The 27,171-nt window shown below is 48.5% G+C and overlaps 2 protein-coding genes across 6 annotated transcripts in view; one reads left to right on the top strand and one right to left on the bottom strand.

The window, feature by feature from the left end:
* SLC25A25 (solute carrier family 25 member 25) overlaps window positions 1-12,492 on the bottom strand; it is a 33,340-nt gene extending 20,848 nt beyond the window's left edge. For both annotated transcript variants that reach the window (XM_040225193.1, XM_040225194.1), the window contains exon 1: window positions 11,365-12,492. In XM_040225193.1, the coding sequence (XP_040081127.1) occupies window positions 11,365-11,619 (255 nt within the window). In that variant the 5' untranslated portion in view covers window positions 11,620-12,492. The remainder of the gene's footprint in view (window positions 1-11,364) is intronic.
* Window positions 12,493-12,583: 91 nt separating this feature from the next.
* Window positions 12,584-17,567, top strand: NAIF1 (nuclear apoptosis inducing factor 1). Of its 4 annotated transcripts, XR_005718454.1 has the most exons (4): window positions 12,584-13,327; window positions 15,260-15,786; window positions 16,711-16,941; window positions 17,026-17,567. XR_005718454.1 is itself a non-coding variant. In XM_040225224.1 (2 exons), exons 1-2 carry the CDS (start codon window positions 12,817-12,819, stop codon window positions 15,730-15,732), a joined length of 984 nt encoding a protein of 327 aa, XP_040081158.1. In that variant the 5' UTR covers window positions 12,584-12,816; the 3' UTR covers window positions 15,733-17,567. The 4 variants fall into 4 exon arrangements, 1 of the variants encoding a protein (XP_040081158.1); XR_005718452.1 differs by having other exon boundaries at window positions 16,711-17,567; XR_005718453.1 differs by having other exon boundaries at window positions 15,260-16,941.
* Window positions 17,568-27,171: the final 9,604 nt, after the last annotated feature.

Raw genomic sequence — 27,171 nt, 5'->3', positions numbered from 1 at the left:
AAATAAATAATGGCCAGGTTTTATCCAAATTTATTAAAACCTACAGATCCAAGAGCTCAATAAACCTCAAGCATAAGGAACGTCAAAACAAAACAAAACAAAATTACAGTCAGGCACATCACAATTATTTCTGAAAACCAGTGATAAAGAGGAAAATCTAAAAAGCACCTTGAGAAAAACACCCATTACTTACAGAATAAAAACAAGAATGACAGGGGATTTCCATCAGAAACTGTTAACCCAGAATTTTATACCTAGAAAAATACCATCCAAAAGGAAGGCAAAACACTTTCCAGACATACGAAAACTTGAAGACTTTACTGACAGCAGAACTGTATTACAAGAAATGTTAAAGAAGTCCTTCAGATAGAAGGAAAACGATACCAGATGGAGGATGGAATGAAAAGAATGAAAAGCACTAGAAATGGTAATTGTGTGGGTAGAAAGAAATTCTTCTTATTGTTTAAATCTCTTTCAAATATAAGTGACAATTTAAAGCAGAAATAAAACAATGTATTGTGGGTTTATAACATGCATCCTTCGTTTTAGTCGTGTCCAACTATTTGTGACTCTTTGGACTGTAGCCCGCCAGGCTCTTCTGTCCATGGATTCTCCAGGCATGAATACTGGAGCAGGTTGCCATGCCCTCCTTCAGGGGACCTTTCAGACCCAGGGATCAAATCCACGTCCCTGTGTCTCCCGCATTGGTAGGCAGGTTCTTTACCACTAGCGTCACCTGGGAAGCCCATAAAAAGACAAGCCACAGAGGCAGCCTGCGTGGCTTATCACATACATAGAAGTAAAAATGTATGAGAACCATTGCACAAAGGCTGGGAAGAAAGAAACGAAAGCATAATGTTTAATATTCTTAAACTAGGACTTCCCTGGTGGTGGTACGGTGGGTAAGAATCCTCCTGCCAATGCAGGGGACACGGGTTTGCTCCCTGGTCTGGGAAGATTCCACATGCTGAAAGAAACAAAGATAGCGCTAAGTCGTGTCCGACTCTTGCGACCTATGGACTGTAGCCTGCCAGGCTCCTCTGTCCATGGGATTTTCCAAGCAAGAATACTGGAGTGGGTTGCCATTTCCTTCTCCAGGGGATCTTCCTGACCTAGGAATTGAGCCCAGGTCTCCAGCATTGCAGGCGGATTCTTTACCGACCGAGCTAGGTGGGGAGCCCCATGTGCAGAGGAGCAACTAAGCCCAAGTGCTGCTGCAACGACTAAGCCTTTGCCCTAGACCCTGAGCGCCACAACGGCTGAGCCCACACACTGCAGCCACCGAAGCCCGAACTCCTAGAGCCTGTGCTCTGCAACAAGAGAAGCCGCGGCGGTGAGAGGCCCGTGTACCACTAGAGGGCAGCCCCCAGCCTGAGCTCAACCAGAGAAAGCCCGCGCCCAGTAACAAAGATCCAAGACAGCCAAACAAATAAATAAAATGTAAAAAAGAATCTTAAACTGCTTATGAAGGGGTATAATATCAGTTGAGGTAGGTTGTGATAAGTTAAAGATGTATACTATAATTCCAAAAGCTACCACTGAAGAGAGAGAGGTGGGGGAGGGGGAGAGAGACAGAAAGTTATAACTAGTAAGCTAACAAAAGAGATAAAGTGAAATTATAAATACTCTTTGGCCCAAAAGAAGGCAGAAAGAGAAAGGAACATAGAACAGGTGGTGCAAGCAGAAAACAAACAGCGAGATGGCCGATTTATACTCAACCGTATCAGTAACAATAGTAGATGTAAACGGTTTAAACATCTCAGTGCAAAGGTAGAGATCGTCCGGCTGGTCAAAAAAGCCAGATCTAGTTAGATGTTGCCTATAAGAAACACACTTTAAATATAAAGACACACATAGGTTAAAAGTAAAAGAATAGACATAACAATCCTAAATGTTTTAGGACCACATTACAGAGCTTCAAAAGACAGAAAGCAAAAACCCAACAGAACGGCAAGGAAAAGAGTCAAATCCACTACTACAGTCAGGTCTTAACACCCTCGTCTCAGTAAATGGTGGAGCAAGTAGACAGAAAATCTGCGCACTCAGAAAACCTGAACACCACCACAGCGTATCTACCGACCTGACCTAACTGGCCTTCCTAAAACGCTCCACTGGACAAGACTAGAATGCCCATTCTTCTCAAGTACACGCAGAACATATGCTGGCTCATAAAACAAGACTCATTAAATTAGATACAAGTGGATTCAACCTGTACAAAATGTTTTTTTGACCACAGTGGAATTAAGTTAGAAATTAATGATAGAGAACTGGGAAATATTTAAATATTTAGAAATGAAATTTGTTGTTGTTTAGTCGCCATGTCTGGCTCTTTTGTGACCCCATGGACTGTAGCCCACCAGGCTCCTCTGTCCATGGGATTTCCCAGGCAAGAATACTGGAGTGGGTTGCCCTTTCCTTCTCCAGGGGATCTTCCTGACCTGGGGATTGAGCCCGTGTTTCCTGCATTGGCAGGTGGATTCTTTACCACAGAGCCACCAGGGAAACAGAAATGAAATGCAACTTATGTGTTTCAGAAATGAAATAATCTTATGTGTCCAAGAAGAAACCAAAGGAGAAATGAAAAAGTATTTTGAATGGTTTGAAACCACAACACAGCAAAACTTGCGGGATGTAGCCAGAGCAGGACTCAGAAGGGAATGCCTACATCCCAAAAAGAGAGGTCTTAAATCCATGAGCTGTTTCTGCTTACCAGAAAAGAACAAATTACACCCAAAGTCAGCAAAAGAAAAGAAATAATAACTAGGCAAGGAAGAGACCAGGCCTATTTATCCTAAAATTTCCTCTGACCAGCACCTGAGACAGCAATCAATGAAAACATTCAATTTGCATTCTTTGCCAATATTTTGACTTTAAAGCAACCTTTCTAGTACCTTTGACTTCCTTGTGGATTAATGCAGTTCCTCTCTTTCCTTATACGACAGGATCACCAATATCTGGTCGATCATCAATTTCTTTCAGTCACTATAACACAACTCCACCTCACTTAACTTTCTTGGGGGACCCCTGATATCCAGAGACAGGACTGGAGAGTATAACCCTCCTGCAACTGTAGATTTATAAACATCAACAGAGCCTGGTTAAGCTGAGGGTAATCACCTGCAGAAGGAACCCACTCTTCCAAGAATCTAGAAAACAGACTTAGGGATAAAAGTGTGTCTCAGGATCTCCTATACTTTTCAGAGAAAACAACAAATTCTAATGGAATGGATTCCCAATGGGAACCCATTCTACAGTATCCTGATGAATTGCCCTGGGTATAGAAGCCCCTGGGACATCACACAGAAGGACAATTGGAGGTTCCTGAGGGAGTCTTATAACAGGGCAGAGTGCTCTCCCATGACTGACTCCAGGGTAATACCCCTAGTCTGCTGTTTACCAGTTTCACTACCTACAAGCCATCTATCTTAGAATTATAATTAGCATTAGGAAGAGATGTAGTCAAAGGGGCAACTACTAACACTTTTAACCAAAAAAAATGAAGCCAGATTTTATTTGACTGAAAGCCAAAATGATTTGATTTGAAAATGAGGACTGCCTTGGCCAATGGGTTATGTGGAGGGTAACACATGAATGGGTCCAATCTGCAAAAAACTCTAAGGTTTTGACCAAAACTGAAACCCACAAACTAAAACACTGAAATCAGATATACAGTACGCCAGAAATTATATCCTCTGCAGGTACCAAACTTAGGACAAAAATTTTTAGATGCCAACTTAATATGCAATGGGGTACATATTTTTTTATATATCTTTTTGAATGGTGCAGGAGCAAGACTGTGAAGGATCTCTTTATACACTGGTAGTAACGATTTGCTGTTTCAAAGGCACCACTGTGGCACGTGACTTATCCTTCTCCAAAATGAGTTAACTGGAGAATTTAAATGCTTAGATCGCGGGTGTTGTCCCACGCTGACCCATGGCAGAAGGGGTCTTAGGACGTCAGGTAGGACTGTTAAACAGCTTCCTGCCCTCAACTCAGCCCCCAATTAGATGACGAAGAGGAGCCAGGCACTGGCCTCCTTTGGCACTGAAGACGACAAAACTACAGTAACGAAAAAGGTGAAATCCCCTAATCTATTTCCATTTTAGGAAGTAAAACCAGAAAATCTAGCTTTGGCCGAAACTTCCTGAAGGGGACTCCTGTGACTATGGGAAAGAGAAGTGCCCCACAGAGGAAATAGTTTTTTGGACGCTTATTTACTCCTGGTGAAAAGCCAGTCTCCATTGAGGTCCCAAGTTCAAGGTCAGTGCCTGTGAACAAAGATGTCTTTTTCTTTTCTCTAAAAGAAAGTCAGGGGTGTGCAAAACTAACCTGATTTTAAGTGTAGGGTTTTGAGATATAGAATGTAAATTAAAGAGCTGGAGAAACAAGAGACAGGATAGAAACACAGCGTAATTTTTCATCTTTTTCTGCTCTTATAGGAGCCTGATTCTCCTTTCAGAGTCCATAGATGTCAAGTATAAAGTGGGGGAGGGATGGGCTGGTGGTGGTGGGGAGAATATGGTATTAAGGCTGGCCATATAAACACCCTAAGTCACTTAAAGTGATCAGAAATTTCTCAACCAACCCAAATTGACCAGCGGGAGCCAAACCACGGGCACATGTTCAGCTTACTCGTGGAAGCCACACTTTCCTAGTCCTTTCGCTCCCACGTGAAATGGCAAGCCAGCAGATTATTAAAGCAACAGTAGATGTTTGCAGTTTCTTAAAGCTGATTTCAGAATTTCCCTCTAAAACCAATATCATCTGAATGAGTGTGAATGCACGTGCATTTGCGCTAAATCGCTTCAGTTGTATCCAACTCTTTGCGACCCTTTGGACTCTTTGGAGCCCACCAGGCTCCTCTGTCCATGGGATTCTCCAGGCAAGAATACTGGAGTGGGTTGCCATGCCCTCCTCCAGGGGATCTTCCCTACACAGGGACTGAGCTGGCATCTCTTACGTCTCCTGCACTGGTAGGTGGGTTCTTCACCGTTAGAGCCACCTGGGAAGCCCCGAGTGTGAATGTAGCTGTCACCAGTCTCTTCCTCTGTCCTGGGGGAGGACCTCAGAGAGAGGAGCTCACACAAGGGGTGTGAAACCCGCCAGATGGACGGCTGCTGAATAATACACATCAGAGCTGCTCAGGGTGTGAAGGGCAGATGGGAGACCTCCATGTAAGAATGACTGGTTTATATCAAGTCAGCACTTTAGAAACAATTCAGAAAAGGAAGTTTTTAGCTACAGAACCATTTACCAGATCCTATTTTATATTGCTTATATAGGGTTAAAGAAAAGCCTCTAGCCAAAGAAAAAAACCACCCAAGATGTAAAGGAAGAAAGGAAAAAAGTTAACCACGTCCATTAATGTATCATTAAAGGCTTCTATGGGGATGTAATCTCTCCCATAGCAGAGGCCCTACATGACCGCATAAGGTGTTTCAGTAAGACCCTGGACAAAGTTATTTAACGTCTCTGACCTGGACAAACCTCAAAGGCCTTTCCATTTCTAACATCCCAGGGGTTCAACCTCAATCCAAGGCCATCAACTAGAAGCAACAGGAGGGATGGTAAAAAGGCCAGGTGAGGATGGTGAAGGTGGGCATGGTAGTGGGCTGGGTTTAACTAGCAGGACTCTTCAACTGCATCGGACCAAAGACAAGGAGGCAACACTCTGTGCTCATTCTGGGTGACCCAAACCATCCCCTGCTCTTTATTTTCCCACTGGCATTTCAAAATTCTTTTCTTTTTTTGCAAGTTTTCTCACACAACGGAGGTGGTTTTTCCTTGTGTTTGGTAAGAAGACTCCAGCCCAGGAGGAGGGAGGGCTGCAAGAAAGAAGGCAGGAGGCCAGGGGTGGCTGGAATGTGGGAAGCTTCACAGACCAGCAGCAGGAACAGGGAGAGCCACGGGGCAACCAGCCCCCCGCCGCCCCCCCCCCCCTGCCCGCCCCCGACTCTGAGAACGTAAGCCATGAGTCACCTTCTTTTCAAGCTTCCCGGCCAGGAGTTTAAAGCAGATAAGAAGTGCCTTCCGTCCTACCTTTGTTATTCATTTACTTTAAAGGAAGGTGCATCTTAAGTGAACCCCTTCTTTTTTTAGATGCTGTGTTGAGTCTTTTAGAGTCTAGAATGGACCTATGGCTTCCTGAACACCATGGGGGGAGGTCTTAAAACACTCAGCTGGTGTCAAGGCACAGATACGCGCCTGTCACAAACTGTGAAAATAAAGGCTGCAAAGTGTTAAGGGCTACTTAAGTACCGCCAGCCATGGAAGGACAGAGGCCGTATAAGCTTAGCTAAATTGGGCCAAGAACAAATATCCTGGGTTCTGCCATGACTCTGCCTTCAACCAGCCCGACCTCGGAACCTCAGTCCCACTTCTACAAACTAATGAGGTTAGTGAGATCATCTCCAAAGGTGTTAAGCTCTACTCGAAGCTTCCAGATCATCCGTGGCTCGTGAAAGCACAACAGGCTGACAAGAGCTGTGCTCACGGGGGCCCAGGTCCACCCTGGGAAACATCTGGGCCGAGACATCATCATGTGTAGAGTAACACGACCGCTTTTTGGAAATCTCCTGCCAACAGGGTTTCTTTCTCTCTCTCTTTTTTCTGTTTTAATCTTTCTAAAGGCTGTAGGGCCCAGGTTTTCCGCAGCCCCATCAGCTGGCAGGAGACTGTGATGCACACCCTTTATTACTGACACACCCTTTACAACCACATCCCTTCTTTCGAGTCCACTTTTCACCTCAGTAACCTAAGAAAAAAATGTAAATGATTACCCCCAACTCTGGGCATCTTATTTTCAAAGACTCCCTGGGAAAAGGTCATTTTGGGTTGAACCCTGTCGCAGGTTCCTTATGAACTTCTTTTAATTCAATCCCACAACAAGCCCACTGAACTAGGTATTCCTCCCACCAGGATAAGGAGACTGAACCTCCTACTCAGCCTGGAGAGGTTGAGTAACTTGTTCAAGGTCACAGAGCTCGCAAGCAGCGAGGACAATATCCAAACCCAGGTTTATACTGCAAAACCTGTGCTGGGTTATTCAAAAGTTTGATTGAGATATAATTTGAAAACCAAGGAAATCACCCATTTTCAGGGATATTTGCAATCATCAGCAGTTTTAGGCCACTTTCATCACCTCACAAGGAACCCTCGCCAACCCACCCCTCAAAAGAAGCTCCAGACTTATTATTAGTTATCACCGTCCTAGCTCTCCATTGCCCTCCACTCCCTGGCCCAGGCAACCACTAGTCTATTTTCCGTCTCCACTGCTTTCCCTGTTTTGGACTTCCAAGGAAAATCTGTAGTCTTAACTCCAGGGCACACTGCCTCAGAGAAGGGTGCAGGGAAGTGTGGACACGTGAGAAGGGCAAAACTAGTGAGCAGCAGCGGGGATTACAGGAAGACAGCTGCCTTCCGGTAAGACAGCTGTTTCCAAGCACCCTTAGATCCCGTTTCTAGGTTGTTCCTGAAGGTATACCTGGGGCAAATGGGTAATAGACGCAAGGAGACAGACTTCGGTCTGATCTGAGAAAGAACTCAGATGGACCCCAACTCAGTCCACAAAGGAAAGGGCTGGATGGTCCTCTGCAAAGGAGGGTATCACTGGAGGAATGCTGGGTGGGAGGCTGGCCTACTATGACCAGTGACCGTCCAAGACTAAATTCTTTGGCTCTGCCAAATTCACATTAGTGAAAGAAGAAACGGTTAAAAATGAAAAGTCAGCTCAGATTTAATGAGACTAGTCCCCTTGGAGTGCAGTTTTATTCACTGAATTCATCCCGCGGCTATGTACTCAGCTGGACTAGAAATGAATACTAGCAAAATATTTGTTTCCCTCATTCCCCTGTGGTTTCTGTGAGGCTTCAACAATTGATGGCTCTTTGAACATCAAAGGAATTCACCCACTGAAGCTCCAGGTCAGGCCCACTCTGGTATGTTATTTAATACTTGGTCTAAGGATCAGGGTACCGGGCTCCACCTTTCCAGATATCAACTAATTAAAAACAAACATCTAGCCGAGTTGATGATAATTCCTCCAACCCAGGAACCAATTTTACAACATAACATAATCAGTTAATTATGTAAAGTCAATCTAGCCTGCAAATGGCATTTTTCCGTTTCTAATGTGTCATTCTATTATACCGAGTTATGTCTCCGCCCTTTCCACGGAAAAGGGTCTTTGTTCTGTAGAGTCTCTTACCTAAGTGTGACTATTTAGGCAAATACCTGTCCCACAAATGGCCAGACACTGAAAAGGTATACAGTCCAACAGTAGCATATGATCCAGCAATGCCAACTTGACATAATTCCAGGTCAACAGAGATTGCTTCCTATACACTGCTCAGGTCAAGGAAAGAATTAGGAGAGGGCAGGCTCTCATGTTTGATAGGATAATCTCTGAATAATCCTGAAACCTATTTTGGGAATAAAAGATGTGGTTCTAAAAAGATGGGGACTTCCCTGGTGATCCAGTGGTTAAGAATCTGCCTTGCAATGCAGGGGATGAGGGTTCGATTCCTGGTCGGGGAACTAAGATCCCACATGCCAAATAAAGATCCTGTAAGCCAAATAAAAGGATCATTCTTCAAGTTCTCCCCAAAGCCCAGCTTGTGAGGCTCAAACTAGATGGAGCACACGCAAGTCTCTTGGGTCAGCAAACTTGACAGTACCATCATCTAGACTCCTCACTTGTATCAAACACCAGCCGCTGAGGAGAGCCTCTCAAGCCTCAGCTAGAGGAACAGCAGCTGACACGTCACCCAGCTTGGGTTCTTTCCTTAATTGGCTGCCTGAGTTCCAGCCTATGTTTTAAATTTGTTTTCAGACAGAGATTTTGTTTGGTCACATGAAAATGCCTTAAATAGGCAATGCTATAATTAGCTCTCGCTGGAGTCTCATCTCCCAAAGCTGCTACTGTGGTCGTCATCTTCTTTCTGTCTTTAATAAACTCTTCCCTTCTTTTGTCCTGGGACAGGCTTCCTGCTCACATGCCCTTTACAAAGAAAATTTCTCTGGCTGGCTGTCATTGGTGTCTCTGGCCCATTGCCATTTTAAGTAAATTTTCCTCGACTGTTCCAATTACTTCTGAAACCAAGGGAGATGCCAAAAACTGCTGGCTCATTTCTAAAGAAAGCTCGATCCAGTGCTGGTAAGCTAGTGGGAGGCTCTGTGTAGTCACAAGGCCTGGGTTTACCGGCCGCCCACTGATAAACCCTCACGGCTGATTCCTTTGCAAACCCGAGCACCTCAGACTGGTCCTGTGGGTTATATGGGGCAGCTGCCAGGGTTGGATGTTAGTGTTTTTCAGTGCCTATTCCTGTGGCAGGTAACCCATTTTGAACTGAAGGGCACCCCCCCCCCATCACCAATTCTCTCTTGCCTTTGCTACTTCTGCAAAACTGCAGCACTAGTTTTTCTGTGTGTAGCTAATACTGATAACTATTGCAGCAGGAAGTGGTAAGGGGATTCTTGAGGCAGGGTGTCTTCCTGTGGCCCAGCTATTCACAAGAAGGCAGGTTCTCGCTCTCATACTATTCTCAAACTATTCGCCTGCAGGATTAGCCTGTGCTCCTCCACAGGTAATAAACGAATAAAATGAATCATTCCCAATCTCACAAAGCTGTATAATTTCACATTCATCAGCTGAAAGAGTTGGTAGAAGTAGTCAGAGTCTATATGAAAAGCCATACACTGAAAGGAAACTTACTCCCTGAGTTAGAAATTGTAGAGCCACTGTGACTCCAATGGGCTAGGCTCCTTTTGGTTAATCAAAAAAGTTTCAACACTGGAAAGAAAATGATCACTTTCTCCTTATTTGCCCTTAAAATTTACATTTACTACCAAAAAAAAAAAATAGATTTCGATTCACGGCAGATGTGCCATGAATCATAAAAACACTGACTTCAGTGGAGGCGTAAACATTGAATACACTCCTGCAGCCCAAGGCCCTCCATGTAACCTGGTGGCTAGGTTCACAGAAGCAGAAAGGCTCACCTAGGCCCACACCCCCCTGAGCCCTTAAGTCACAGACCCTCTGAGTTCAGCCATTTCATCTTTCCAAGTGATTTATTCATCAGTTATGGATTAGAAAATATTCAGCTCAGTTCTGTGTAACACTCACTTGAAAAGACTTAAAAAAAAAATCTTGCTTCTAAGCCTGTTGGACTTAACCCAATGATTCTACCTTGCATAGTGTTACCCTTGGTCTCCCTAGGCTGATCCTAAGTAGGTGAAATAGCTTGGATGTTGAGCCAAGATACTCTGAACATGAGTTTAAAACTTTATGTACACCTACCTGAAAAATAAATTGCTTAAATTCACTGGCATTTTACCAAAAACTTTTTTCACACTTAGCTATGAGATTCTCTAATTGCGGTATGTACAAATGGACCAAAGGAACTAACTTACAAGAGAACAGGTTGCTAGGTAAAGTAGTCTTCCTCCAGGTTATACATCAGGCTAAGCCACAATAAACAAAATACTTGGAAAAGGGCAGTTACAGCTACAAAGTCAGATAGGAAAACATACCACGAGAGACAGAAGAGGAAGAAAAGCCTCTGGTTGAGGGTTTCATACAGAAAGGACAGCACATCTCTGTCCCTCCTTCCCCCTTGGCCAGGAGGCCACTCCAGAACAAGAGTAGCAAAGTCTCTTTCTAGGAGGGCCAGGCTTTCACTTTTAGGAAAAAATTTCCCCTGGATTCTTTCACTCTAATCTGCAAGCTTTTAAGAGATCTTGATCCCATTTTCTGGATAAGCATGTCAAAGGGGACTGAGCATCACCCACAAGAACTGTCAGTTCTTACCACCCACATGGCACGATCTGCCTGAAACCCCAGTTCCCATTTTTTCCAACTCCCACGTTTCTAAGAGGAACCCGATCAGGTCCCACCGCTGGCATGGAAACGTGGGGCCACTGGAAAAGGATGGATGAAACCATTAATGATGGGTAGAGGGGAGCATCAAAGCTTAAGTCTTGAGGTCAGAAGGTGACATACAGCAGACTCTGGAGACCTAGCCTTCTACTTTGGGGAAAGCGCCGGCAGAAAGGGGGTTTTCGGCCATCAGAATACTTGTACCCAGCGAGAGCCTATCCCCGCACCCTCGTCCCCAGCCCAATCGCCCACAGAGGCCAAGAAGGAGCTCTACTCCTACTAGGGCATAAATGGGGGTGTCCAAGTCTGTCATCCAGGGGTCTCAGCCAGCCCGAGAGGCCTCCAGCAAGCCTGCCAAGCTCCAAAGGGCTGCCAGAGAAGCCGGTCGCACAGACCAGACCTGTCACCTGAACCTCCCAGAGGTGCTGGGGTGCGAAGGGGGGTCCTTTCCCCGCCCGCGCGGAGGGGTGCGCGTTGCCTACCCGGAGCTCGCCCTCAGTGCGGTGTAGTCCCAGGCGCCGAAGTCCCACGGCCAGGTCGTTGACACACAGCCCGCCGTCGCGGTTGACGTCAAGAGTCTGGAAAAGGCTCCAGAGACGCAGCCGGTGGTCCGGCCCCCCGCAGACGGCGCCGCCGCACGGGTCCACGGACGCCGGCGATGAGGCGGACGACGAGGCGGAGGCGGCGGGGTCTGGCGGCGGGGAAGCCACGCAGCGGCACAACACACTGCTCACCATCGGGCGCGAGGCTGGGGCGACGGGCCGGCGGGGAGAGCGCGGACGACACGCCGGGATTCTCGGTCGACTAGCGCGGGCTCTGCGAAGCCGGCAAGCAGGCGGGATGGGCAGCTTCCGGGAGCCACGCCTCGCTGCGCGCCGCCTGGATGGCCACGCCCCCGGGCACGATGCAGGCCAATCACAAGCGAGAACGGCCACCGGAGGGGCGGAGCCACCCCGAGGACTGCCCACGCAGCCCTAGGCTACCCGGATCAATGGAGAGGGAGGGGCAATCTCGGATCAACCTGGGGCCGATTCAAACGGAGGGAGGAGGGAATTGGCTGAGTCGGGCCGGCGAGAAGAAATCACGCTGCGATAGGCAGGAGTCCTGTGATTGGCAGGCGGAAAGCCCCGTGTCCTACTTCCATTTAGCAACGCTGTTTATCCAGCGGAATCCTAAAGACGCGAGGAGCCGTCGTGTACGGAGAGATCGTCATCTCCAATGGGAAATAGGATTTGCTTGAGGAGCGATTGTGATCTGCGGTTGCCAAGGCAAAGTTTTCGCCCTGGGTAGAATAAAAAAAAAGTTCACTGGTCAACGGCTCAAGGCCGAAAGCACTAGGGATCCTCAAGGAAACCTCCGGGTTTTGGTAATCTAACTCCCTAAACCACCAATAAAATAGCTGAATTTAACGGCGTAAAAGTGTAGTCATGTGATTGAACGACAGGACGACTTTCCAATGGGGGTGAGTAAAGACTAGATTGGGTGGGGCGCTCTGTAGCGACAGACACACCCTTAGACCAATGATCAGGCGAATTCCAGTAAGTAGGCGTGCCCTTTAGCTGAGCGACAGGTCAAAAGAACCAGTGATCGATGTGATGTCTGAACCGCGACCAACCGGGAGGGCGGGTCTCCCTAGAGAAGCTCTGGGAGGCGGGAAGAGGGGAATTGGGCGGATCTTCGCACACCCCGGCGGAAGAGGCAGATTCAGGAAGCCATTACGCAGCTGGCTGGCAGCGGCTGGGCAGGTCGGGGCTGGGCCCTACGCACTTTGCGTAGCGAGGGGGGTTACCAAAGGCCTGGTACTTGGCCTTGGACCAGCCCAGCCTATCCCCTGTAGGGGGAGTGGGTGAGTAGCGAGGCTAAGGAAGACAGAAGGCGAATTGGGGCAGTTTAGGGGATTATAGTTTCTTTAAAAAGCCGGATTGGGAGAGGCCATGGCCGTTCCCGCCAAGAAAAGGAAGATGAACTTCTCTGAGCGTGAGGTGGAGATCATCGTGGAGGAGCTGGAACTGAAGAAGCACCTGCTGGTGAACCACTTCAACGCCGGCGTCCCTCTGGCTGCCAAGAGTGCGGCGTGGCACGGCATTCTGAGAAGGGTCAATGCCGTGGCCACCTGCCGCCGGGAGCTGCCCGAGGTCAAGAAGAAGTGGTCCGACCTCAAGACTGAGGTCCGTCGCAAGGTTGCCCAGGTCCGGGCGGCCGTGGAGGGTGGCGAGGCCCCAGGGCCCACTGAGGAAGATGGAGCAAGTGGGCCCGGGACAGGCGCTGGCAGTGGCGCTGGTGGCCCCGCTGTAGCCCCTGTACTGCTCACCCCCATGCAACAGCGCATCTGCAACCTGCTGGGCGAGGCCACCATTATCAGCTTGCCCAGTACCGCAGAGATCCACCCCGTGGCCCTTGGACCCACAGCCACTGCAGCCGCCGCCACGGTCACCCTGACACAGAGTGAGTGACCTCTCCCACCCAGTCCGGCGTTCCTAAATGGGAAGGGCCAGCAAGAGCTAGGGCAGCCCAGGGAAGGTTGGCTGCCAAGGGTCAAAGGTCAGATGGGAGTCTTGGACAACCAGGAGGCCTTCCAAGGGCTCCCCAGACAGAAGTGATCTTGTTTTCTCTCTAAGACTTCCTCAGCACACAGTCTGGACTTCTGAGAGGCTGGCTTGCCCTCCACTGTTCTGCCACCATTTGCGTCCGTGACTGAACTGTTTGGTCCTTGAAGACAGAGACCATGTTTATATCCCCACAGGACTTATCCCAGAGCCTGGCGCCTAGTAGGCAGTCAGGAGATATTTACTGAATGAATAGGCAGATGGACATTGACTCTGGACAAAGACATTGTGGTTTTCAGTGTGAACATCATCAGGCACTGGTGAGGAACCTCCCAGTTTCTGGTGTTAATCTACCCCTCCATTCACTCATCAACCATTAGTGCAATTCTGTGCCAAACTCTGGGCTCGGTGCTGGGATTCCCAAGGTGTCTTAAGAGATAGGCCGGTTATATTCTCCGAGGACAGATAGAGGGACACATATATGAATAACTCCACTGTCAGTCGGGATCACCTAAGGACTCAGAAGAGAAAGGGGACTTTTGGCAGGGGTGGAACACACAGCTGATTTGGGCATTAAAGGGTGGGGAAGAACTGATCTTTCCGACATGCTTGGATGCCCAAACAGCCCCGCCAGAGTGCCTTCAAAGGTTCTCAAGCTAGGAATGACAATGAAACTAGTTGGTTGGATTTTTTAGTTCAGATAAGGTTTGCACCAATGACTGTTAAGTGGTCTTTGTGATGGGCTGGGAACTGGATCGATCGGTGGTTTCTCAACTGGGCTTCGGAGAATTGTGGGTGTGTGTGTGTGTGAGTGCCATACCCCAGCAGTGTCATATTTCTCAAGGATATGGAGGTGGGAAACACTGGTCTAAATCAGCTGCTGTTCTGTAAGAGGAAGGACCATTAGGCATTCCATTGATTAAGGTGATCAAGGAGATAGGGAAGCACTTACTGGGGACTTTAACTGCTGCCTTCCCACTCCTGCCTCCTTTTCTGCTTGGCCATGAAAGACATGGAAATCAAGAAAGCACTGAAGGAGACAGGACCAGTGGGGTAGCAAACCCTCACCCAGGATGTCTGCTGTGTGCTGGTACTTCCAGGAGCATGTAGCCTTGCTTTTATTGGCCAGAAGCAACCCAGTGGGGTGACTGTGAACACCTTGGACACTAGTTTTGGGGGAGACCTGGCTTCCTGTATCTGCTGAATAAGCTGTGTGACCTTAGGCAAGTCATACCATGGTGTCTGAATCTGTCTTATCATCTCTGAAAATGAAAGTGACAGTATCTGCCTCTTGGTGTCATTATGAGGGTTCATGGAGCTAAGGAGGGCAAAGGGTTAGCACCATCTGTGTCTAGCACATAGTCGGTGCTGGTCTTAATATTAGCATCTTTGCTTTTGCCTGATCAGGGGCTGACCCTTTGGTTATTAAGTAAATTAAGATTCTAAATCCTTTAGAGTCTAGATTTATACATGTGTGCTAAGTCGCTTCAGTCATGGCTGACTCTGTGCAACCCATAGACTGTAGCCCACCAGGCTTCTCTGTCCATGGGATTCTCCAGGCAAGAATATTGCAGTGGGTTGCTCTGCCCTTCTCCAGGGATCTTCCTGACCCAGGGATCGAGCCCACGTCTCTTACACCTCCTGCATTGGTGGGCAGGTTCTTTACCACTAGCGCCACCTGGGAAGCCCCAGATTTATAAATAAAAGGCTATAAAGCCAGGGAGGCTGAATTCTCCAGAACAAGGCTTAATGGCCTCCCCCCACCCCATACGGCCAGCCTCACTCTTTCTAGAAAGTGATCTGCCACTGATTTGCTCTTTCTTCCCCACAGTCCCCACAGAGACCACCTATCACACGCTGGAGGAGGGAGTGGTAGAGTACTGCACAGCTGAGGCCCCCCCGCCCCTCCCGGCCGAGGCGCCCGTGGAGATGATGGCCCAGCATGCTGACACCTCGGTCAAGCCGCAGGCGCTCAAGAGCCGCATAGCCCTCAACTCAGCCAAGCTGATCCAGGAGCAGCGGGTCACCAACCTGCATGTGAAGGAGATCGCCCAGCACCTGGAGCAGCAGAACGACCTGCTGCAGATGATCCGTCGCTCCCAGGAGGTGCAGGCCTGCGCCCAGGAGCGCCAGGCTCAGGCCATGGAGGGCACCCAGGCGGCCCTGAGCGTCCTCATCCAGGTCCTCCGGCCCATGATCAAAGATTTCCGCCGCTACCTTCAGAGCAACATGCCCAACTCCGCCACCGCCTCAGAGCCTGGACAGGTGGCCCAGAACGGGCAGCCAGACAGCATCATCCAATGAGAGCAGGGGGCAGGCCAGCCTTCTGCTGTGAATGGATGACACCGCGGAGGTCTTGTAAGTGGCTTGTGTGGTTGGCCTTAGGCTAGGCCCAGCCACGTGAACGGCTCCCAGTTTGACAGACATTTAGGGGTCCACTGTTTCTGGGAGGTGAAGGAGACTGGGGAAAATAATTTGTTGGGTTCCTGGGACCCAAAACTCTTGTTACCCACCCCACCCCTTGAGCTGTCCTGCTAAGAACCTGAAGACTGGATGGGTGGGGGTCAGGTGCTGGTGATGGGACCCATGTTGTCCTGAGCCAGGGCTTGTGACATGACCCAGACTCGGACTAGGACCACCATAAGGAGGGCTCTCACTGCGGGGGGGGTGGGGGGTGGTGCATTTCACAGCTGGAGGCCGGCGCTGAAATACCCGCCCCCCACCCAGGTGCCATCCTTTGGAGTAGCAGCGGTGCTGGCAGGAGCACAATAATGTCTTCTTCCTCCCTTGGGAGGCGGAGTGACCCGGTGGGCTTGAGGAGGAAGCCTCGCCCTTTTCTCCTTCTCACTGTGTCTCAGTTCTCAGGGGACTCTGGTTAGGGCCGTGCACTTACCCCCTACCCCCACCGCACCCGGGCACACCGTGTTAGTGCTCTGGACTGCCCCTGCAATATACCCAGGCTGCAACCGGCCAGGCTCAGGAATGCTGTGTGTGGTGGGGACCAGCCTGACTTCCATCTGGTCTTCCACTGCGTTCCCCGGGCAGCCCTTTGGTGGTTTGTCCCGACAGCTTTTGACTCAGGTCAAGCATCAGGCTTTGGGTGCTGTAAATGTTACTCGTTGCCCCCACTTGCAGTGGCTCTGAGGCCACAGCTTCTTCCAGAAGGCTTTGCTGCGAGCCAGTGGTATTTATGGTACACGAACCCCTCTGGGAAGGCCTCCGGGGCCTCCGAGGGCAGCTCTGGCCACGCCCTTCCTCCTTTCCCCTCTACTGATCGCGCAGTTCCAAAACTCAGTGCAGAAAACAGCCTCCATCGCATCATGCCCTGGACTGCCTTCTCACAGTTCTCGGCGCCACGTGTTCTCGCGAGAGCCTCACTGACTGGTTGGGTGAATCCGAAGGCCTAATTGGCCCTGAACGTCTGCGGTGGGAGAACTGAAACTGACCCAAGAAGTGGGACCTCGGACATCTGTGCTCGAAGGAGAGCCAACCAACCTCGGAGTGCTGGAGGAGGTGGTATTCCCTGTTCTGTCTTGACGCTTTCTCCCCATTTGTAAGGACTTTACCCAGCTGGCATCTGTCTTGTTTCATTTACAGAATCGCCATCAGTTACTGAGACCCTTGCAGCTTCCCCCGTCCTCTCCCAAGTTTGCCATTTTGCTGCCGAGGAGGTCTTGGCCACACGTTGACCGCTGGTTACAACTCAAGGCTCCAGCTCTCAGCTAAACAAAGAAGGTGCTGCCCTTCTGGCGTACGTCTAGAATCGCCCAGCTCCACTGTGGCAGTTACGGGAAGATGCCCCCGAGGACGGTTGGGAGGTGACTCTTTTAGCATCATCCTTATTATGGGGGACAAGGGCGGTGCCAGCTACCGAGCAAAGGAAAACTCTTCTCAGTGACTGGAAAGCAGCAGCCTCCGGCCACTTGGGCGTCCTCCCTTCATGGAGCCTGATGGCCCCTGAACTTAGGAAGTTCGGGAAATTCCTGAGGGGTTTGCAGCTTGGTTTGGTTTTTCTCTGGGGTTGGCAATCTGAGCCAATATTGTGTCTGTTCCAATTGGGTATAAAGAGGAAGTTTGGATCTCTTTGAGTGCCTGGGTCTTTCCAGGTCATAATTTTAAATTAAAGAAATATCACTTAAGAAAAAAAGACATATCTGTGTCTTCATTGGTTATATGTAGAGGAGATAGGGGCTGGCAGAGAGCAGGGCCTCATGGGTCAAATCTTTCCCCCCACGTGCCTTTGTAAATCAGGTTTTACTGGAACACAGCCACATCCCTTCATTTCCTTAATGTCTGGCTGTTTTGCTACAACAGCAGAGTTGAGTGGTTGTGACAGATATCTGGCCCACAAGCCAAAGATATTTACTCTCTGGCTCTTTCCAGAAAAGCCTGCCTGCCTATCCCTGGTTTATGGCAGTGTCTCAGACTCTGGATGAGAATTAGTTGGGAGTGTTTGTTAAATATAACCAATCCCTGGCCCCACGTCAAACCTAGACGAGACTCCTGGAGGGAGAGCGCTAAGAATATGCATTATAAATAAGTTCTTTGGGTATCCTCATCTTTTCTGAAGAACTGTGGCTCATACATAGACTGGAAGAATTCAGTCTATGAATTCTAAATTCAGCTGGAATCAAGATAATGTCCCAGGAAGGACTGGTTCTCAGGAGTTTCTGCTGAACAGTTGAGAAGTCCTGCTAAGCAGTAATTCTCCCTTGAGAGTGGCCCTCATTCTGGAGGGAGCCCAGCCTTCCTGAGCACAGTTAACAGTCTCTCCAGTATTTAGGGAGAATAAAAACTGACAAGTTATCGAGCCCAGGTCTTGTAAGCATTACTTTATAGACTTCTTGCAACAGCCCCATGAACTAGGTAGTAATGCTGTTTTCAGTTTACAGATGAGGCCACTGAGTATCAGAGAGGTTAAACAATTTGCCTAAAGCCACACAGCTGCCTTATACACTGGGGTAGCCTATAATCTTTAACTGCTGTTCTTTAACTTTTACTGCTCTGATCTGGCGGCTGGTGAGATGTGAAATCACTTACAGATGATTTGAACCTGATCTTGAGTTTTTAGGTCAGGTGAGAGGCCCAGGAGGCAACTTATGTTGTTCTTCCTGGCACTTGAAAGGGAACACAGTGACTTCTATTCTTTGTAGGCTTTGAACTTATTCTTGTAATAGGAAAAAGGGTGGTTTTAACAGAATTAAATCCACTGCACCTTGGGACGCCCCTGGTGGTCCAGTCGTTTAAGACTCCACGCTCCCAGTGCAGGGGGCCCGGGTTTGCTCCCTGGCTGGGGAACTAAGATCCTGCGTGTTACATGGCTTGGCCTAAAAATGAAATAAAAAAATAAACCCACTGCACCTTGATGGTGCTGGTGAAGAATGGTCATGTGTATGAGGGTGATTCATTTGGAAACCTTTCCTGAAACGTGTTTTGTGAAAGTGACATCTTCCAAGCTACTGAAGCTTACTACTTCAAGTATTGAAACTTTTAACTTTTTTTTGACCCTGCCACATGCTGGATCTTAGTTCCCCAACCAGGGATTGAACCCACACTCCCTGCCATGCAAGCTGGAAGTCTTAACCACTGAAGCACAAGGAAGTCCCAAAACCTTTTACATTTTAAATCATTCTGATAGAAGTTTCTCATAAAGATTCTCTTTGTGAGCTATATTTTACCTAGATGTTTCCTGTTCAACAGAAATTGCACACCAGATCTGGAGAGGCAGTGTTTCCACGTGGAAAATCCCTGGGACTAGGCAGGTTTGGGCTTGAGATCAACTCCACCCCTTATTCACTGGGTCTCTGAAGTTTTCTGAGCCTCAGTCTTCTCAGTTCTAAAATGATTATGATGAATAATAATCCCTATTTGACCAGGGTGTTACCAAATATTGTACATTTATTGAACACTGACCATATCTAGACCCTGTTCTAAGCCCTGTGCGTATTAACTCATTTCATGAGACCATGTATGTAAAACACCTGGCGTGTGCCTGGGACGGACATAGCATGTGCCAGTAAACACTGGCTGCTGCCATTGTTAGTATTACAAGTCTGATATTCCAGAAAGCTAACTCGTGCATCTTTTCTCGAGATCACAATGGGAGCTTGATGCCTTGATGGACTTCTGGGCCTTCCCAGGTGGCTCAGTGGTAAAGAGTCCACCTGCCAATGCAGGAGATGTGGGCTCCATCTCTGGGTCAGGAAGATCCCCTAGAGGAGGGCATGGCAACCCATTCCAGTATTCTTGCCTGTAAAATCCCATGGACAGAGGAGCCTGGTGAGTACAGTCCATAGGGTCGCAAAGAGTCCGACACAACTGAGTAGCTGAGCACAACAACTCGAACTTCCCAGATGGTCCAGTGGTCAAGACTGCACCTTCAACAGACCCTGATGCTCGGAAAGATTGAAGGTAGGAGAGCGGGCAACAGAGGATGAGATGGTTGAATAGCCTCACCGACTCAATGGACCTGAGTTTGAGCAAGCTCTGGGAGATGGTGAAGGACGGGGAAGCCTGGCATGCTGCAGTCCGTGGGGTTGCAAAGAGACTGAGATGACTTAGCAACTGAACTGAGGTTTATCCTGGTTGGGGAGCTAAGATCCCATGTGCCTCACAGCCAAAACACCAAAACATAGACGCAATACTGTAACATATTCAGTAAACATGAAAAAAAAAATTATCTACATCAAAAAAGTTGAAAAAGTGGCTTGAGTAAGATCAGAAAAGATGTACAAGGAGCAAAGAGTAGGAAGGATTGAAGGGAGAGTGGGGGATGGGAACCAAGGCCAGGATGGGGAGGATCTGCGCATGGTGGTTCAATCGAGGTTTCAGTACCGAGATGGAGTCCCCTGGCGGTCTAGTGGTTGGGACTCTGTGCTTTCACAGCCAAGGACCCAGGTTCAATCCCTGGTTGGAGAACTAAGATCCCACAAGCCATAGAGTGCAGCCAAAAAAAAAACAACCCCAAAACACACACAAAAAAGAGCTGAAATGCCATGAGTCACAGTAGACAACCCGCCCAAATGGGAGGAACAGACAAGGCTTTGATCACTGGCCATGATGACATAAGCAAGAAGGGAAAGTGACAGCTCTTCCAGCGTCACATTTTTGCCAAAGCACAGGGCTGGGCAGGGTCAGATGAGTTTCAGGTGGGAATCATTTCACTGTTGGGAGAAGCCCCTGCTTCATGGACTTGTGTGTGTGTTGGGGGAACGAGAGCAGGAAGGCCAGGAGTGCGAAAGCGCTGAGTCAGAGCAAAAGGTCTCCCCACTTCTCCTGATAAGAAGGAGATGCTTGGCATCTGAGGCCTCCGAATGGAAGCACCTAGGCTAAGAATGCAACTTTGCCTAAGAACATGTAAGGCCTGCCATATAAAGCTTTCGAAATGGCCTACAGTTGTGCCTGGAAGATCACACGTTGGTTTGTGGCCAGGAGCTGGACTCCTCATAAGTTTGTCTCAGGTCTTTGGAGTCAGCCTGCCTCTTACTGGCTGTGTGCCCTGGTATGAGATCATTTACTTTCTCCAAGCCTTGGCTTCCTCATCTAAAAATCCTTGGGACTTCCCTGGTGATAGAGTGGTTAGGACTCCATGCTTCCAATGCAGGGGCTCAGGGTTCCATCCCTGGGTGGGGAACTAAGATCCCACACGCTGGGGGTGGCAGGGAGGTTCAAGAGGGCGGGGATATATGTATACATATAGCTGATTCACTTTGTTGTACAGCAGAAACTAACACAACATTGTAAAGCAATTATACTCTAATAAAAAAATTAAAAAGTTCCCAGGTAAAAGAAAAAAAAACTGAGTTTCCAAAAACTTAGAAAAAAGTTCTCATTCTTATGTATTTGAATCTGTGGAATGAAATTTTGTATCAATGGCAATTATATAAAGGTATATGTATATTTGGATATTAATTATGTTATATCAAATTAATAAATGTAAGCTATCAAAAGATCCCACATGCCTCATGGTACAGCCAAATTAAAAAAAAAATCTTTCTCTAATGAGATTGGTATCAAAAGTTAACAAGCTAATGCTCATATTTAACTTAGATGCAGAGTACATCATGCAAAATGCCAGGCTGGATGAAGCACAAGCTGGAATCAAGATGCTGGGAGAAATACAATAACCTCAGGTACACTGATGATACCACCCTTATGGCAGAAAGCGAAGGACTAAAGAGTCTCTTGATGAAAGTGAAGGAGGAGAGTGAAAAAATTGGCTTAAAATTCAGTGTTCAGAAAACTAAGATCATGACATCTGGTCCCATTACTTCGTGGCAAATAGATGGGGAAACAATAGAAACAGTGACAGACTTTATTTTCTTGGGCTCCAAAATCACTGCAGATGGTGATTGCAGCCATGAAATTAAAAGACACTTGCTCATTGGAAGAAAAACTATGACCAACCTCGACAACATACTAAAAAGGAGAGACAGTACTTTGCTGACAAAGGTCCGTCTAGTCAAAGCTATGGTTTTTCCAGTAGTCATGTATGGATGTGAGAGTTGGACTATCAAGAAAGCTGAGCACCAAAGAATTGATGCTTTTGAACTGTGGTGATAGAGAAGACTCTTGAGAATCCCTTGGACTGCAAAGAGATCCAACCAGTCCAACTTTAAGGAAATCAACCCTGAATATTCATTGGAAGGATTGATGCTGAAGCTGAAATTCCTGATGGAAGAACTGACTCCTTAGAAAAGACCCTGATGCTGGGAAAAATTGAAGGCAGGAGGAGAAGGGGACGACAGAGGGTGAGATGGTTGGATGGCATCACTGACTTGATAGACATGAGTTTGAGCAAGCTCCGGGAGTTGATGGACAGGGAAGCCTGGCGTGCTGCAGTCCATGGGGTCGCAAAGAGTCGACACAACTGAGCAACTGAACAGCAACATCTCTCTCTCCTCTCAACCAACCCCACCTTCTCTCTCACCTGGATTACCCAAAGCAGCCTCTTCACTGGCCTCCCTGCCTCCAGACCCTTCAAGGGATGGTATTTTGCAGTCAATCTAGCCAGGCCCCTCCCTGTTCCACCCCTTCAATGACTTTCCTTAGCTCTTAAAATGAAGTTTAAGCTCCTGAACATAACCTACAGACCTGAGCTGATGCTGGTTCCAACCCTGTACTCCATTCCAGCCACACTGAACGTTTACTTCCTGGTCATTTATATCTCAATGAAACCAGGGGTCAGGGAGAGAAAGTTTACTTCCTTAAAAATGCCAGGCTCTTTCAGCCCTCCAAACCTTTATCTTTGCTGTTCCTTTTGCTCAGAACAACTTTCTTGCTCATCCCTTACCCAATTCCTACTCATCCTTCACATTCAGCTTGGGTGTCACTTCCTCCAGGGAGCCTTCTTTGATCACACCCTGTGTTTCCTCCCTGGAACTGTGCTATAATTGCACTTTTTTAAAAAAAGTTATTTTTAAAATCAATTTTTACTGTGGTGTAGTCTATTCTAAAGGAGATCAGTCCTGGGTGTTCTTTGGAAGGAATGATGCTAAAGCTGAAACTCCAGTACTTTGGCCACCTCATGCGAAGAGTTGACTCATTGGAAAAGACTCTGATGCTGGGAGGGATTGGGGGCAGGAGGAGAAGGGGACGACAGAGGATGAGATGGCTGGATGGCATCACTGACTCGATGGACGTAAGTTTGAGTGAACTCTGGGAGTTGGTGATGGACAGAGAGGCCTGGCGTGCTGTAATTCATGGGGTGGCAAAGAGTTGGACACGACTGAGCGACTGAACTGAACTGATAGTTGATTTACAATGTTATGTTAGTTTCTGCTGTACAACTAAACTGGATCCAAAATGGATCAATTATACATGTACGTATAACCAGTCTCAAGATTCTTTCTCCAGGTGGGTCATAACTGGTAGCTCAGTTGATAAAGAATCTGCCTGTAGTGCAGAAGACCCGGGTTCGATTCCTGGGTTGGGAAGATCCCGTGAAGAGGGAAATGGCAACCCACTCCAGTATTCTTGCCTGGAAAATCCTATGGACCGAGGAGCCTGTAACCCAATGGCTACAAAGTGAAAAGTGAAAGTGAAGATGCTCAGTCGTGTCCTACTCTTAGTGACCCCATGGACTGCAGCCCACCAGGCTCCCCCATCCATGGGACTTTCCAGGCAAGGGTACTGGAGTGGGGTGCCATTGCCTTCTCCAATATATACTCTATTATGTATGAAATAGACAACTGGGACTTCCCTGGTGGTCCAGTAGCTAAGACTCTGCGTTCCCAGTGCAGGGGCCCTGGGTTAGTTTCCTGGTTAGGGAGCTAGATCCCAGATGCCACAACTAGGACCCGTTGTGGCCAAATAAATAAATAAAAATAGACAACTAGGGAGAAGCTACGGTATAGTTCAGGGACCTCTATTCAATGCTCTGTGGTGAGCTACACGGGAAGGAAATCTAAAGGGGAGATACATAGATATGTGTGTGTATGATTCACTTTGCTGAATACCAGAAACTAACAGCATTGTAAAGCAACTGTACCCCAGTAAAAATTAACAGAATAAATAAAGGTCTGGGTCCAGCTATAGAAGGGTTTCTCAACCCCAACACGATCGTCATTTTAGACTGGATCTTTCCGTGTTGTGGAGGGCTGTCCCATGTCCTGTAAGATGTTTCCTAGCATCTTCATCTCTGAACACGATCCCAGCAGCATATCCGCCTCCAGTCGTGACAATCAGAAACGTACCCAGATATCACCAGTGCCCCTGGGGCGGGAGGTGTTGTTAAAACGTCTGGTTAAGGACCACTGTCCTGAGAATTCCCTGGGGGTCCAGTGATCATGTTAGGGGAAGCACACTGACTGAAACCACCCAACCTGACCATGCACCATAGTAACCACTGATGTGAGTTATTTTATGACATGAGGTCCTAGTAAGGAACGTGGAACTAATAAGCCACCACCAACCAGAAGAATTCAGGAAAGGTCAAAAGGAGACATCCCGTGTCCAACCACCTCCCAGAATCCTTCTCGCTGGCATCCATCTTGGCTGAGCAATGTGTGCACCCCTAGGAAGGACTCCGAGTCAGAATGATGGGCCAAAGACAACCCAGAAACGAATCCCATCACCATGAAACCCGAGACTGTGAGCCACGTGGCAGAGCAGTTCTCCTGGGTCCCCTACCCTGCTGCTCTCCGCCCAGGCGCTCTCCCAACAGTCTCCTGCTTTTTCAGCATGCGTGTCTCCTCAGATAATTCATTTTCGAGTGTTAGACAAGAGCCCCCTCTTGGGCCCTCAAGGGGTTCCCCTTTCTGCAACAGTCAGGACTTGACACTTTCACTGCTGTGGCCCGAGTTCACTCCCTGTTCTGGGAACTAAGATCCCGCAAGCTACTGGGCATGGCCAAAGAATAAAAATAAAAAAGAACAACGGTCCTCCAGCAATGCCATCTGTCTCATACTTCCTTGTCTAGAGCATAGCACAATCCCTGGATGTCTGTTTAGTCCACTTTTCATTGCGCTCTTGGTTGCCTGACCGTCAGCAGCATTCCTGTCAGATGTTTGGCGTGGCCCCCATCAGTAGATGGAAGCATTTATGCCAGGACTCTCTTGGGGGCACATCGTTTGCAAGTGGCGGAGCTGGGAGTCTATCTCAGGCGTGTCTGGCTACACAGTCTCCTCCTTATGAGTCAGCCTCCCATGAGAGGCTGAGCATGAGTCACCTTCTGGACCTGTGGCCTGGACCCTGGACCTGTGACAGATGTGTCAGGAATCCCACCTGGAGTGGCCCTGCTCCACCTGAGTGCTGTGACCTCAGGGCAGGTCACACTCCCCACTGGGCTGCAGGGTTTCCCCTGCTGTGCCGCCCCTCTCGCTGAGAGCTGATGAAAGATACGTAGAGTAGGTGAGTGATGGGAGGGCTGTCTGGGCGCGGGGGCTCTCCACAAGACCTGGCCTGTAAAAGGTAAGGGGTATGAAGAGAGGAGGGGGCCCACCTGAGACCCCCAACCCCACCCCCTGACAGCACATTCTCCAAGGATTCTGCTGATGCTGAGGTCTACAGCCACTCAGCTAAGAAGCCCTTGGGTCAGATAACAAGTTTCTGCCTGCATCTGCAGGAGGTCAGATAGAGGTTTAACTGTAGGCTTCAGGCAATCCTGACAGGCAGGAATGTGGGCCCACCTGCCCAATAGTCCTTTTTTTATTTCACAAAAGCAGCCAGAAATCTGGGGCTTTTATGAAAATTTTCTTAGTTGAAATATTTCAAGTACTAAATATTTGTAAACTCTGTGCAAGGCAAGCCAAACGCACCCATTGCCTAGAGTCATGGAAGTCAGCTTGCAGCTGAGGTCAGCCTGCCCTGAGGTCACCCTCCGGGGGCCAGTCTGTATCCCTCAGGAGGAGCCAGAGGAAGGCAGAGGTTGGTAGGTAGGAGGCCTGGGCCCCAGATCCCTCATTCTCTTGTGCCTCAGTCTCGCCATCCATATGATGGGTGTTGAACAGCCTAACTGGAATGGTTCCTAGGAAGGGGCCCCTCCTGGACACCCTTCCTTTGCCCAGGCTGGGCCTGACTCACTGGGAGGATCTGGGCTGGGCTCTTCGTTTGGCTCCAAGATGAGTCAGTCTGGACATATGTGGTAAATGGTACTCACATGCCCCCTTCCTGTTAGGAACCTAGCACAAACAGGGACTGGCCACTGAAGCGGACGCCCACTGGGACTGAGGCTGGCAACGCCACGGTTTCCACACAACCCTCCAACACAGTCCTGTCCAGGTGGGAAGTTGGGCCAAAAGCCCTCCATGATCTCCTCTGGATGGTTATTTATTTATTTGGCTGCATTGGGTCACAGTTGCAGCACACAGGATCTTTGGTTGCAGGGCATGGACTCTCTAGTTGTGGCGTGTGGGCTATCTAGTTGTGGGCTATCAGTAGTTCCTGCACACAGACTTAGTTGCTCCATGGCATGTGGGGTCTTAGTTCCCCAACCAGGGATCGAACTTGCATCCCCTGTATAGCAGGGTGGATTCGTAACCCCTGGATCACCAGGGAAGTCCCACCTCTGGCTGTTTTTAGGGTCTGCTCAGCACCCAGGGCTCCTCCTGGCTGTGGCACTCTGGCTTTCCTTTGAGGAACCATTCCTCCTCCACTCTCAGTCCTTGCAGTTTGAGGCAGAGATCCCAATTCTGGCTGTAGTGGTAAGGATGTGGCCCAGGGCTGGTCCATGAGAGGTGCAACATTCCTCTCTCCACAGTGACTGGTTCAGGGGGAGCATGTGACTCAACTGGACCAATGAGAGTCTGCCCTAGGACTTTTGCTCTTGCCATTGATATGTCTAAGCTGGAGGGATGAAAACTTACCTGAGGCTCTGAGAAGGTCACCTAAGTCTTCCTAATAATGAAACCAATGCAGGAAAGTCTAAGCAGAGGGTGGAGAAAGATTTCAGCCATGGTCTGGGCTCCCCTGGTGGCTCAGACAGTAAAGAATCTACCTGCAGTGGAAGAGACCTGGGTTCGATCCCTGGGTTGGGAAGATCCCCTGGAGAAGGGAATGGCTACCCACTCCAGTTTTCTTTCCTGGAGAATCCATGGACAGAGGAGCCTGGCAGGCTACAATCCGTGGGGTCCCAAAGAGTTGGACATGACTGGGTGACTAACACTTTGAGTACTTGAATCCAGCAATTTCCTTCTTTTTAATGGTTTTTTTTTTTAAATTATTTATTTATTCATTTGGCTGCATCGGGTCTTAGTTGCGGTAGGTGGGCTGACCCGGGATTGAATGAACTGCATCCCCTGCTTT

The sequence above is a fragment of the Oryx dammah genome, unplaced genomic scaffold (genome assembly GCF_014754425.2).
Source record: "Oryx dammah isolate SB20612 unplaced genomic scaffold, SCBI_Odam_1.1 HiC_scaffold_25, whole genome shotgun sequence".
NCBI lineage: Eukaryota > Metazoa > Chordata > Mammalia > Artiodactyla > Bovidae > Oryx > Oryx dammah.
This window is presented reverse-complemented; position numbering and strand designations above follow the sequence as displayed.

Coding starts and splice junctions, on each gene's coding strand:
- NAIF1 (XM_040225224.1), top strand. CDS start 12,817: ATGGCCGTTCCCGCCAAGAAAAGGAAGATGAACTTCTCTGAGCGTGAG. Junction 13,328..15,259: donor CACGGTCACCCTGACACAGA/GTGAGTGACCTC, acceptor TCTTCCCCACAG/TCCCCACAGAGACCACCTAT.